At 47.1% G+C, this 12,902-nt stretch overlaps 1 protein-coding gene across 5 annotated transcripts; it reads left to right on the top strand.

Annotated features, from left to right (window-relative positions):
- The first annotated feature begins 255 nt into the window (after positions 1-255).
- On the top strand, positions 256-12,684 carry POLR3H (RNA polymerase III subunit H). 5 transcript variants are annotated; one of them, XM_039491254.1, is made up of 8 exons: positions 256-367; positions 1,333-1,431; positions 2,740-2,871; positions 4,745-4,841; positions 7,035-7,121; positions 8,859-8,922; positions 9,582-9,789; positions 10,401-12,684. In XM_039491254.1, the coding sequence occupies exons 3-8, from the start codon at positions 2,761-2,763 to the stop codon at positions 10,452-10,454; spliced, it is 621 nt and encodes a 206-aa protein (XP_039347188.1). In that variant the 5' UTR covers positions 256-367; positions 1,333-1,431; positions 2,740-2,760; the 3' UTR covers positions 10,455-12,684. The 5 variants fall into 5 exon arrangements, with proteins under 5 accessions (XP_039347188.1, XP_039347197.1, XP_039347182.1 ...); XM_039491248.1 differs by lacking the exon at positions 256-367 and adding an exon at positions 705-881; XM_039491263.1 differs by lacking the exon at positions 1,333-1,431 and having other exon boundaries at positions 263-367.
- Positions 12,685-12,902: the final 218 nt, after the last annotated feature.

Raw genomic sequence — 12,902 nt, 5'->3', positions numbered from 1 at the left:
TGTAGGCTCCTATTACCCACCCCCCGTCCCGATTTTTCACACTTGCTGACTGTCACCCTAGGGGAATCAGGGGCGTCAATGCACCGGGTGGGGGTGCGGGGCAAGGGCAAAATGGCGCAGCCTGCACAACTCCCCCTCCCCCACCACAGCGCTAGACCCGTTTCGCTCCTCGCTCGGGGATTGGGGAAGCCCTGGTCACCTGATACAGATTCCAGATGTCAATCAACCCTTCCGACTCGCCCTTAACGGCGATTGGCCTGCCCACCGGAAGTCACCTGGCTGGTAACTAGGAGGCTGCCGCGGCGCGGGACTGTCTGTTGCTGCTGCAGGTGTTGCCGTTGCCACGTGCGCGCTGCACCCGGGACAGGTGCGTGCGGGGGCTCAAAGGGGCCTCGGGGAAGCTCCCTGGGGAGGAATCAGGTTGGCCCTCCGGGAGCCGTCTATGTATCCCGCCATGCATTGCGGCACCATAGCGTCCACTCCCCTCTCTATGGTTCGCTCGCTGGTGGGCCACGCGCGGGCCCGTTAGCCCCCTGGGCGGGGGGCCGGGGCTCTGCTGGCGCTGCGCGAGCCCTGCTGTCCCGTGCGGACACTGCGCTGCCCTACGCCGCTCTCCGGGCCCGCCAGGGAGAGGCTGGTGGCGGGGGCCGGGGGCGCTGGGGCAGCGCGCGGTGACCGGCCCGGGGGGGAGGCCGCTGGCCGCTCCCTGGGGGGGGGAAGGCCTCGGGACAGCGGCGGGCCCGTGGGCGCTCTGGGTTTGCGCGGATCCCCCGGCGGTGGCGGGTTCCCCAGCCGAGGGGCCTCGCCCAAGCGTGTCCTGCCCCGATACCCCGCGCCTGCCGCTGGGACGTTTTTCCTGCTTGTGTGAGACGTGACCCGAGGTGAATTGAAGCCGCCGCCACCCTCCAGGGGAAGAGCTCGGCGCCCTTTGCTGGCCCGGAGTTCGTGTGTCTGATCTAAAACCCGCCCTGGGCTGCGCTAGGAGTAACTCGGGGTAGAGAATTATTTTTGGTTAAGGTCCGCATTGCTTCATCGGGGTATAGTCAAGATACAGATTACAGAGACGAAAATAATAAATCCCCCATAATGATAAATAAATACAAATATGTTGGAGGTCTGTTCAAAGGTAACTGGTAATCACCAGTCCCATAGTCCCACAGTCTGCCTGTTGATTACCCCTGGAGTGTCTAGTCCAAACTGACTGTCCTATCCCCGTTCCATGCTACTCAGTTTTTGTCCCAGTCCCTTTCCTGTGTTGTCAGGTTTGACTTATCCAGATGCAGCAGGGAAATCTTAAAATACATATAACCCTCATTTCTCTCCTCTGGCAAGTCAAACGCTAGAAGAAAAATCTTTAAGGGACCTCAGATGGCAGCAGGAGAAAAGAATCGATCACCCTAACTGCTTAGCTCAGTAATGACATTTTAAGAGGTTAGCCCATCTCTCTCCTGGGTTTGGAGCTGTATTTAAGCTTTCATGGTGGTAGGAGGGAATGTGAGGGGAGGGGCAGAGGTTGGTTGGCACTAGCCTCAAAGCACTGTATTACAAATGATTGGCATTTCTACAGATGTGGAAAAAAGCCCAGAATTGCTAACACTGGGGCACATGAGCATCTGGCATATTGTAATTAAGGATCAATCTGTGTTAACTACAGTATCTAATTTAGGGATTTGTAATGTGCCCATCACCTTAATAGTTATTACCAACTGCTTTTTTTTAAAAAGCAAATGCTTTTCCTTTGTTCCTATATGTGGGGGATCATATTTTTAGTCGGGGGGGGGGGGGAGAGATTAGACAGTGTGGATTCAAAGAGTTGCTCCTGAGTTTACATGAATGAATGCCATTTCTTCCCCCAATTGAAGATCACTTTTATGTGACAATGGCCAGGTGCCATCTTTTACAGTGGCCTAATCTGTCCTTTAGGCATGTAGTGGTGCAGAATCTTCTGGATGAGCTAAAAAACAAAGTTCCCTTCAGTCATGCTCTCTCAGGAGCCCTTCCTTTCACAGCCAGCAGGGGACACACATCCTCACTAACACTTGGGCTTGTCTTTGGATGTGTCCTCAGCAATGATGATGATCCCTTTCTCAGCTGTCATATTGGGTAGTACTTAGAAGCCCAGATGGTAGGCACTGTGCATGTATATAAAGAAGAGATGATCTTTGTCCCAAAGAGCTCATGATTATAGAGGATTGAGCTGGAGACTTGAATGGAAAAATAGAAAGTTACCATTTGCCGTTCACTGGGCAGGACCTCTAGCAAAGTGAATCTAAAGGATCAGTTTGCTCCATAGCTGAATCACTTGAGTTTTTTACTGAACCTGCCAGATTTTATAGACATTCCATGTGAATGAAGTGTCTACAGTGCAGGGACTGAACGATTTCCCAGACACCTCATCCAGCCGAGCTGTTAGAGGATCCTAGGCCCACCCCTATCTGAAAAGGTCCTTCTGCTTTTAGAGTTTATCTACAGAACAGAGCCTTGGCCTAGGGAGTTCTCCTGGCATAGCTACACCACCTTCCCAAGCAACATTACTTATGCCAACAGAAGCATGCTTCTGTCAGCATAGTTGTGTGCATTCTAGCGGATTTGCCGGCATAGCTCTATCAGCTGGATGTTTGATTTTTTTATTTTATTTTTTTATTTCCCTCCTCCCACCACTCCTAGCCGACATAGCTATGCTGGCAAAACTTTGTAGTGTAGACCAGGCCTTATTGGCCCTCTGCTCTCTTTCTCCAGGGACACTTGCTACTAGCCACCATGTTTATTCTAGTGGAGATGATGGATACGGTACGGATTCCTCCATGGCAGTTTGAAATGAAACTCAATGACTCCATTGCCGAAGAGCTAAATAAGAAGTTAGCTAACAAGGTAAAGCTTAGAGCACTGAACACATGAACCAGACTTTTGTGCAGCTGTGGGTGACCGTGTAAGCAGCAAAAAATTAAATTCAGAATGGTTTGGATATGAAGACCATTACAAAGACTGAAAACTACCTAAGGGACCATCTACAAAGGGTAATGATCAAAAATACAGATTTGGAGAAGGTGATGGCTCTTGCGTTATTTAATGTGATCTCAAATTATATAGAAGGAGGAGGGTAAAGAGCACAGTAATGATATTCCGAGGGAATACTGAACTGAGAAGGATGCCAGGTGAGGCAGAGAAATAATGAAGGGAACTTAGAGTAGTTGGCAGGAGTAGGAAGTAGCAATAGGAGACTCAGCCTGGAAAAATGCAAACTTACACATCTTAGAGGGAGAAATACCTTGAAGGCAGTAATGTTGAAATAAACCGTGGGGTGATAGTATTTCACTGCTGTGCACTAAGCACTTGAAATGTGATCTGACAACAAAAAGCTGATGAGATTTGGTACAGCATATAAAAAGGCATCATACTACAGACCAGAGAGGTCACAACCCCTTGTATTTAGGGGTTGTGACCTCTCTGCATTCAATTATGCAGAGAGGTCACATAATTAGACCTTTCTGCATAATTGATTAGAATGCAGCATTCAATTCTACACAGGTAACTGATAAACTGAAGGGAGTTCAGAGAAGAGCAACAGAAATGATCGGGGGCTATGAAGAGTGACTTACGTGGAGAGATTATTAAAAATGTCTCAGTTGGCCACCAGTGACTTGAGATGGGATGATGTCTGCAAGTGTTTGAACAACCAAGAAAGAGGGGGAATGTTCAGGGCAAGGATTTGGAGCAATCAGATTTTTTAATTGCTCTGCTCCGGCTCTACTCCAGCTCTGGGCAAAAACCTACTGGTCCATGCTCCAGTTCCGGGCTCCGCTCCAAAGCCCTGGTTCAGGGTCTTTTGTGGGTTAGGGACTTGACTTAGGATAAAACTACGCAGAACTGAACATCAGAAAAGATTTCTGATAGGCTGAGGAGCAATCTCCTAAAGGAATGGCAGAAGCCCCATTGTTGGGACATTTAATGCACTGTAGGGAATCATCTTCCACTGATAGGGATGAATGGGCAAGTTGGGACCTACTAGGTCTCTTCTATTTGTAATTTGGTTTGAGAGGCAGCCCTAAGCCCATAGGGTATACTGACATCTTTAGTATTTTCAGTATTCTGAAAATACCTATGTTATATGATGTAGGCAAGCTCCCTCTGACCTGAGTATCAACTGATGGGTCTAGAGTTAATGATGGGTGTAGCCTGATTTTGGGGGTGGAGGGAGAGACTTTCTTCACCTTCACTGTCTTCACGACTTCTGAGTGAAGCATGTCTCTTACAGAAAGGGATTCCAGGGCATGACTACCCAGCAAGGGGAGTTTCTGGCCTTTGGAACAGCTAGTTCTGGAAATGCTGCATTTCTCATCCAGTGGGGGGGTGGTTATCTAAGTCACTCATAGGGCTCACTTCTCCCATTTTCCCATCTTTGGCAACCTCCTAAAAGGCTCAGGTTGCAGCAGTGCTGTTTCTGGAGTAGGTCAACACATGCCCTCCGATACCTCTGAGAAAGCCAGAGGGGTCCCTAGAAGGTGGTGATGAGTGCGCACTGTCTTTTCCCTGCAAGAGCTGAGGCCTGCACCTCTACAGTGCTCTGGTCTGATGCACGTGGATCTCTTGTCCAGTTCCTCCTGTGGCAGCTCATCTGGTTGGCCATTTGCATGAGCTTCCTGCTTAAAAACTTGTGTCTGAGTGTGGCATGGGGAAGAGATTTGAGGGGATTTACAACTTTAGGTTCCAGGGATTTATTGTTCATTGGCTTTTCTCTGAACAGGTTGTGTACAATGTTGGCCTCTGCATCTGTCTGTATGACATCACAAAGCTGGAAGACTCGTACATATTTCCTGGGGATGGTGCGTCACACACTAAAGGTCTGCTACTGCTTTTCCTAAGCTGTGTGGTTCTCAGGATTCTTCCAGGTCTCTAATTTTCATACTAGGAAGGCTGCAGGAATGGGTCAAGCCTCACAACCTTAATTCTACCCGGGTAGAGGTCCCAAGAGGAGCATCACAGGACATCACCTGCCCTGTCAAAAGCTGCTGTTTTCTGTGTGCTCACCGCAACTTTAAAGTGGCTCACCTGTTCATACCCTCTGAGCAGCACCATTGCTGTGGGAACTACTTGCTGCTAGTTGGACAAAAATGTGTAGGGAGGCCTCCAACCCCATTGCCTCCTCTTGTGATTTGCCTGAGGGACTCCTCACGGTGGGGATCCAAGAGGGCGGAGTGAAGGTTATGTTGTGTGGGAAGTATGGCCTTAATTGCATTTTCTGATGTTTGAGGATTTTTTCTTGTTGTGCTAACGTTTGTGCAAGGGGGCCTTAGCACCCCACTGCCTTGTTCTGCAATATTTGCATTTGAAAACTTAAGCTGTCCCATACTGGAAGGGCAAGAGGTGCACAGGAGAGTGTTGAGCACCTGCAACCTCAATTCTGTATTAACAAAGGCTCTTTTGCCTGTGACTAGCTAAGCCAATTCACCTGTGTTCCAGAATAACCACTGGAGTGGGCTTTACCCCCACCCTTCCACTGGGCAGAGAAAACTATTTCAGTATCTGTCCCTGAGTATTGGGTACCCTGCAGTAGAAATTGTATATGACTCTTGGGCATGTTGTAAGCGGTAGAATTTATCATGCATCTGAGCACCGCTCGCTACCACTATCCTGCTGCCTGCATCTCAGCCACTCCTTAAGGTAAATACCATCTACTACAGAAAGCATCTGCAGTGCCCCTCTGACACCCATGGCGTCCCAGTAGCCAGGTGGGTTCCTAATCGGTAACAAAGGGTTGAGACATCAAAACGTTTGTGATGAGGAAAGTGACACTGTCTAAAATTGGCCTTTCCAGATGTGTGTCCACCTTTGTTCCCATCACCACAGTCTTATTTGTTTAACTTACACTGGAGAAAGACTTGGTTTGGTTAGTATCAGCCCTGCAGAAGAGCAAAGGTCGGTTACATTCTGCTTTGCCAATCATCAGAATAACCAGCCAGGGGTTTGGATTTCAGGAGTTTTATTGTGGGGGGTGACCTAACAAGCAGAAAGAGAATCCGCCTCAGCAGGTAATCCCCACCCTGGTCACTTTGCTTGTATATTATATCTCTTTCACCATCTCTTCCTCTAGCTTTTTAATTCATAAGGTCTTTGGGACAAGCACCTGTCTCTTTGTGTTGAGTGTCTAGCATACTTGCAGTACTCCCACAATCTAATATATAGTAATAAATATTGCCTATCCGAAATTCTGTGATAACTTTAATTCTCTCTGTTGGTTGTAACTACTTTGGAGCAACTTCTCCCATCCCTTCCTGGGCAGAGGTGAGCTGGGGCTGGGAGCGGTTCCTCTCCCTACCCCGATAGAATGCGCTCTCACCTATAACACGGTGAGGTTTTTTGGCTCCTGAGGACCGCATTCTATTGGGGTAGAGGTGTATTGCAGTCCACCTCAGTGACAGCTGCTTTTTAATGGCAAAGTGCATTATTTAGGCAGTGTGGTCTAGTGGCTTAGGCCTTGGACTGAGACTTGGGAGACTTGGGTTCTATTCCCAGCTCTGTCACTGGCCTGCTTGGGCAAGTCACTTCCACTCTTGGTGCCTCAGTTTCCCCTTCTGTAAAGTGGAGATAATGATACTGACCTTTGGGAAGTTCTCTGAGATCTACTGATAGGAGCTTGGTGGTATTATTTATTTGTACTGTAGTGATGCCCAATAGGAGGAGCAGGGCCCCATTGTATTAGGCAGAAAGAAATAGTCTCTGCTCTAAGAAGTTTACAGTCCAATACAAAAAATAACAAGCAAGTGTGGCAAACAATAGGCCAGTGATTGTTACAGTAACAAAGTTGTGTAATTACTTAGACCAGTTATATGCACACCACATGATTCCTGAGAACTTAAAAGTATTGTGGGAGTTTGAGTGTGCTGATATTGTTGGCATGGGGATGAAAGCTGCTAAAGAAACATGATACAAGATTTGGGGGGCGTGGGGTAGATTGATTTATTTTTAAACGGCTGTCACCCAGAGGAAATTAAATATGAGACTTTCTCAGACTTAATATCTTTGCTTCTTTCCAGTGCATTTCCGGTATGTGGTATTCCATCCCTTTCTGGATGAGATTCTGATCGGTGAGATTAAAGGCTGCAGTCAGGATGGAGTTCATGGTAAATTGCAACTTCTAATACTAGGGAGACCATAGCTGTCAGGCATTGTGTTGAGTCCAGCACCCTAGGCTGTGAGATTGGTTTGAGATATTCAACCCCAAGTCGTTATTTCTAGTTTGGCTTGGGTCAACAGTAACTAAGGCTACGTCTACACTTGCAGAGTTTGTTCGCTGACAGTTTTGTCGGTGATAGAAGAGCACTAAAAGAAAAGTGCTGGTTTGTGTTCACATTGTTTTCCACAGGCATCAGATCATGTTTACATATGCAGCACTTTCATCACAGATGAGAAGAGCGCACTGTGGTAGTTGTCCCACTATGCACTGCTCCAGGACACAAAGCAAATCATTATTGTGAAAGGGGTGGATGTGTGTGTGTGACAGCTGCTGGAAGCAACCAGTTGAGTGGGAGACCCCAACCTTAGCCCCCACCTCCCTCCCTGACTCTGCACTGCACATTCTGTCTGCCTGCCTCTGTTTGCATTGTGGGAGGCAGTAGGAGCATTCCACAAAAATGATGTGTTTTGTGTCCCGGAGCAGTGAGAGCACTGGCCAGCAGAACAGAGCTAAAGGGGAGGGGCGCATACCTGCAGGCAGGACTGCTGAGTTTCAAAGAGCGACCACTCCCGCTCTGCATTGTGGGACAGCTCCAGAAGGCAATTAGACCGGTAAAAGCAATCTAGAATCTTCACTGGCACATCAGCGCTAAAAGCAAAAAAAACCTCTCATTAGGGTGGTTTTATTTTTGCACTGAAACTCAGCAGTTTCAGCGCAAAATGTGGATTTCCAGTGAAAATGTGGATTCCAGCAAAAACCTGACAGGGAAGAAGAGTGAAATGAGTGGGAGCAATCTTGGGGCTAGTCTACACTGGCAACGCTAAAGCTCTGCCGTGGCAGCACTTTAACGTGGCTTGTGTGGTCGCGGCAGAGCCCTGGGAGAGAGCTCTCCCTGCGCTCTAAAAAGCCACCTCCACAAGGGGCGTAGCTCCCAGCACTGGGGCACTGTCTACACTGGTGCTTTACAGCGCTGAAACTTGCTGCGCTCAGGGGGTGTTTTTTCACATCCCTGAGCGAGAAAGTTGCAGCACTGCTAATTGCCAGTGTAGACAAGCCCTTAGTTAAATTGCTAGTTTCAGCCTGGGAGCAGGCTGTGGGCCCTCTTGCTTGAGGGTTTTGCTCAGACCCACAAACCTCCTTTATTCAGTCCTGTATGTGCACATCCCAGAAGAGCTTGGATCCACTAGATTGTGCAGGTGGCTAACGCTCCTGGGCAGATGGAGGCTTAGGTTTGCTTTGTCTGGAATTACTTCAGCATGGCTTCAGAGAGTCATTTGATTAAAAGGAGTATATTATCACCGTAAATCACATTGGTCAGAATTCTCTTGCCTTCTGTGATTATGTGCAGCATCTGTCACTCCTTCCTGTATCTGAAGTTAGTGAAAAAATTGTTTACTTTGTGGATTTGACAGTAATTAGTTTATGGTCAGAGTGTCACTATCCTTTCTTGTTTTGAGGGACTTTCTCACAGCAGCTGAGAGAGAGAGAGAAACACTTATCAGAAGAGTGGGACTGTAGAGATATAGATCTGCTAGGGGGACTTAGGCAGGCACAACAACTGATTTGCTGTACTTCACACTAAAAATAAAAAAAACATGATGTCAGCCTGACATCTACCACTTTAATGTACTCCATCACTGATGGCAAGATCCTTTTCTTCCTAATTTGATTCTTTGCTTTGCAGTTTCTCTTGGTTTCTTCGATGACATTGTCATCCCTCCAGAGTCCCTGCAGCAGCCAGCTAAGTTGTATCCTCTAACCATCTCTCACATTGACTTTTATTTTTAAATAAAGGAGGGAAGTGGCTACAGTTCTCAATTGTCACCTTAACCCTTGCATGCCCCCTACTGTCCTAGAAAGGCTCAGGTGCAGCAGCTGGAGTATCATGCCTGGTTCAGAGTCCCATGCAGTCAGCTATCAGAGTTAGACAGCTAACCCCTTTGGGGTCACACCAAGTGGGTCTTGTAGGGTTACTCTGCCACCTGTTAGAAATATGGCAAAGTCACCTAAACAGCTGGGTTTTTTTCCTACAGCATAGACATTCTCCAGTCTTGTAACTTGCCTCCATCAGTGGCCAATTCCCCTGCCCTACATGATGCGCTTGGCCAATTGGGTACATGGTAGGAGAATTCTTTTTTTGACTCCATCCCAGGTGACTATCTTATGCCTTGAAGCATGAGCACTGATTATCCTTTTTGCAGCTGTAAAGCTAAGATAAAAGGGCCTGGGTATTAGAGCTGCTTGGAGAAGTGTGGTGCGGTTTGAGAAATGGGTGAAGAGGGTGACTCCTGGGATTCAAACCACAAACCTCCTGCTCTGAGGGCTTTCGGGGAGAATGGTCTATTGAGTGAGAGAAAACCACTGGATTCTCATGATTTGTTTTACTGCCTTGACTTGAGCTGGCCAGCGATGAAGCAGAGCAGGTCTGGGTGTGGGAATATGAGACAGAAGAAGGGGCTCATGACCTGTACATGGACACGGGGGAGGAGATCCGCTTCCGGATAGTGGATGAGAACTTTGTTGACACATCTCCTACAGGTCCAAGCTCCACAGAGGCCTCCACCTCTGGTGCCACAGAGGAGGTACAGAAGAAGGAGGCACCCTACACTCTGGTGGTAACTATGTATAATTCATACAGCACCATAGGTGTACATGGCATTTTAAAGAGACAGTGCCTCTTCCCCAAGTAGCTTACTGTCTAAATTAGAGATAACACAGAGAAGGATGACAGAGGTGGGGGATGAGGTTACTGAGATCAGCTTTACTAAATATGTATCTGGTGTCTGTCATTGTAATAAACATTGGGATGAAGTTCTGAAGAGGGGGCTGAAGGCAGCAAGTGAGGTTGCCTGGTGCACATGGAATAGAAGTGCACCTATTGCTGCACAATAGCCTTGTGCCAAACAATCTCTTCCCCCAAAGAACTCTGATCTAAAGGCCTGTGCACAGTAGAAAGGCAAGACTCTAAATTAGTGCTGGTGCTCTCTTAAACTGCACCTTCCCATTGATGGAGTGGGGTATTTGTGGGTGGAGGCTGGACCTCTGAGGGTCATTGTGAGACAGGGAGGAAAGGAGGATTCCAGTAGATACTCCAGATATTCCCCCTCCTTTGAATACACTCCCCCCCCCAGTTGACCACTAAGTTGGATCAAACATTCACTCTTATCTACTTGCCTGTGAACCTTCTTAAATTCTTATCTCATTCTTTTTCCTTCTCTCTGGACAGGGATCTATCAGTGAGCCTGGCCTGGGTCTCCTCTCATGGTGGACAAACAGTTAGCAGCAGTCAAACTTGTTCTGCATGGACCCTACAGGATGGATGCTTTCAGGGATTGCAAGAGCCAGCTGGGGCCCTGCTCCCCTCCAGGCAGTGGACAAGAAAGCAGGGCTTCCATGTTCCTGTCTGCTCCCCACCAGGTCAAGCTGATAACTGCCAAGAAATACCTCCCTTAGAACTGTACAAGTAAAACTACAGACGTGGAAGGGCTGCCCTGTTATGTGGACCCAGCAGCCACAAACCCATCTGGGACTTTGACATCCTGGAAAGCAGATCAAAATTGGGTTCAAATGCCAAAGAAAGTCTCTGCTGTCTTGAAAAAGAACAGTCTGAGTTATAGTGGCAGGACAAGTGGTGCTGTCTGGCCAGAAGAAACTGGTAATTCCCTACCACACCCAGTCTCCTGGCTTGAGAAATGTAATGAGGTGTAAGCAAAGGCCTGTCTCTCCTTTAGTGGAAGTGTTCATATCTCCTTGGCACAAAACAAGGAGGTGCTGCTGTCTGAACATGAGAGAGAACCACAAAGTATGGGAAAGGAATACATTGGCTCTTAAGCCATTGTAAACCCTGGTGATGAACGGATGGGAATCCAGCCCATAGAGGAGGATTCACTTCACTGAACAAGGGAGCTGGAGTTCTGTTACCTGAATTGCTATGAAGATGGAAGGGTGACAGCTTACTAAGAAGCAATTTAGCTTTGGTTTCTAATCCTTTGCTGTTCTCTGAAAACAACCACCTGCTATTGTGCTGAAGTGAGATGCTGTAATACAGTGCATGGACTGTAGTCTTATGCAAAACAAGCTCAATTCTACTGGTGGCTTGGCTGAAATGGTCACTTAATTTTAGGAGAGGCCATCTTGCTGAGTAAAGCTGTATTTCCAGTCCCTGAAGGGGCAAGAAGGCTGGTTTTAATATTAGATGAATAAATGTTATTACTAGCTATACACAACCCAGCTTCTTCTCTATCAGGAACAGACAAACCCAGGCTCCTGCAGCCTGGGATGCTTACTCCATCTTGATGCAGATACTTTCTGGTTTCTACTTTTGAGGAGCAGCATTAAACACAGGAACCAAATTCAATTACTTTTGCTGACAGCAATGAAAGGAAAGCAGGGAACAAAAAGTTAGTGGGAGTCTGCAGGGCAGGGAGCCAGGACTGTGATGTGTTTTGCATGATTAAATAGTAGCCATTTTGTGGGGGCTAAAACCATGAAAGTAAAGCTTAAGTCACTGGAATCATTCCTGCAATATAATTACAGCTCCTTGCTTCTAAGCTTGGCTGTTACTGGTTCATAGATTTAATAAAAAGGAAGTCTAGAATTCATCTTAGCACAGCTATCTGAATTTATGAAGTCCCTTCTGTGCTGTCTCCAGCTTCTAATGAAGTATAGCAATACTGACCAAACATTGCTCTAACAGGGCTGCTAATGGGAAAGAAAGGTATTGTATTTTACAGAACGTTGTAGCTTGGAGCACAGGAGGAGCAGATTTGAGCATGTTCTAGGAATTGGCTTCAAGGAGAGGATGCTCTTCACACCGACTCATCTTTGTATTTTAAGGCACTTTGGCTATGTGAAAACTATGGCTTCCAAGCAGCTGAAGTCTGACCAATAAAAACTACTGGTGGTGTGTCTCATACACTAGTTATTGCACTGTGACCTATGCACACAGGGTCATGAACAACTAGCAAGTTACAGCACTGGCAGTGCTGTCTACCCCTCTGAGTTCTGAGGCTAGATTGAAGCTTGCATTGGTGCAGTGTCAGAGAAATGGAAAAGTTCTCTAATTTTCAGTATTTTGGAATATAAGTGAGGCAATATGCTAGCATACACCTAGCAATTCCCAGAGTCCCAGCATGGACTCTTCACCCCAGCTATGTATTACTGCTGTTCCTTTCAAAGGCAGCAATAAATTAAGAGGGTAGTTGGAACTACACAGCTGAGAGTTGCTTCCCCCTAACCCTTGCTGCCGTTGGGGCCCTTCTGTTCCCAGTAAGTGAATTTCAGACCCCATTCTAAAAAACAAGTCTTCCACTTGGCATTGCATGTATACTTTTACTCTGCTTCCAACAAGTGTTCTGCTTGTATGTGCTGACTATCTGAAACATACCATATCTCCTCTACGGTGCTTGGTACTCATGCTTATTGTCTGAAAGCCTTTCAGCTACTTAGATACAAGTGATTTCTGGACCTATTCACTGAGTGAGTGAAGAATCAATTAGTTAAGATTTGCATGCAAGTAAGAACAGTGGACCTTGCCACTCACCCCCTTGTCTCCTCTGGGTGAGTGTGCTGTACTACTCTAGGTGCTGGGAAAGAGCTTCTCTGCTCACAATCCTCCCCCATTTATGGCATTGTTTTGGTGGAGTATAGCTGGTGTAGGAAGTCAGACAGAGAGATGAGGTCTTAGGCCAATTCCAAAAAGGAATTTGAGTATCAGGACAGACTTGAT

Source organism: Mauremys reevesii, linkage group 1 (genome assembly GCF_016161935.1).
Source record: "Mauremys reevesii isolate NIE-2019 linkage group 1, ASM1616193v1, whole genome shotgun sequence".
In the NCBI taxonomy this organism is placed as follows: Eukaryota; Metazoa; Chordata; order Testudines; family Geoemydidae; genus Mauremys; species Mauremys reevesii.
The sequence above is the reverse complement of the archived record's forward strand: the minus strand, read 5'-3'. Positions and strand labels throughout refer to the sequence as shown.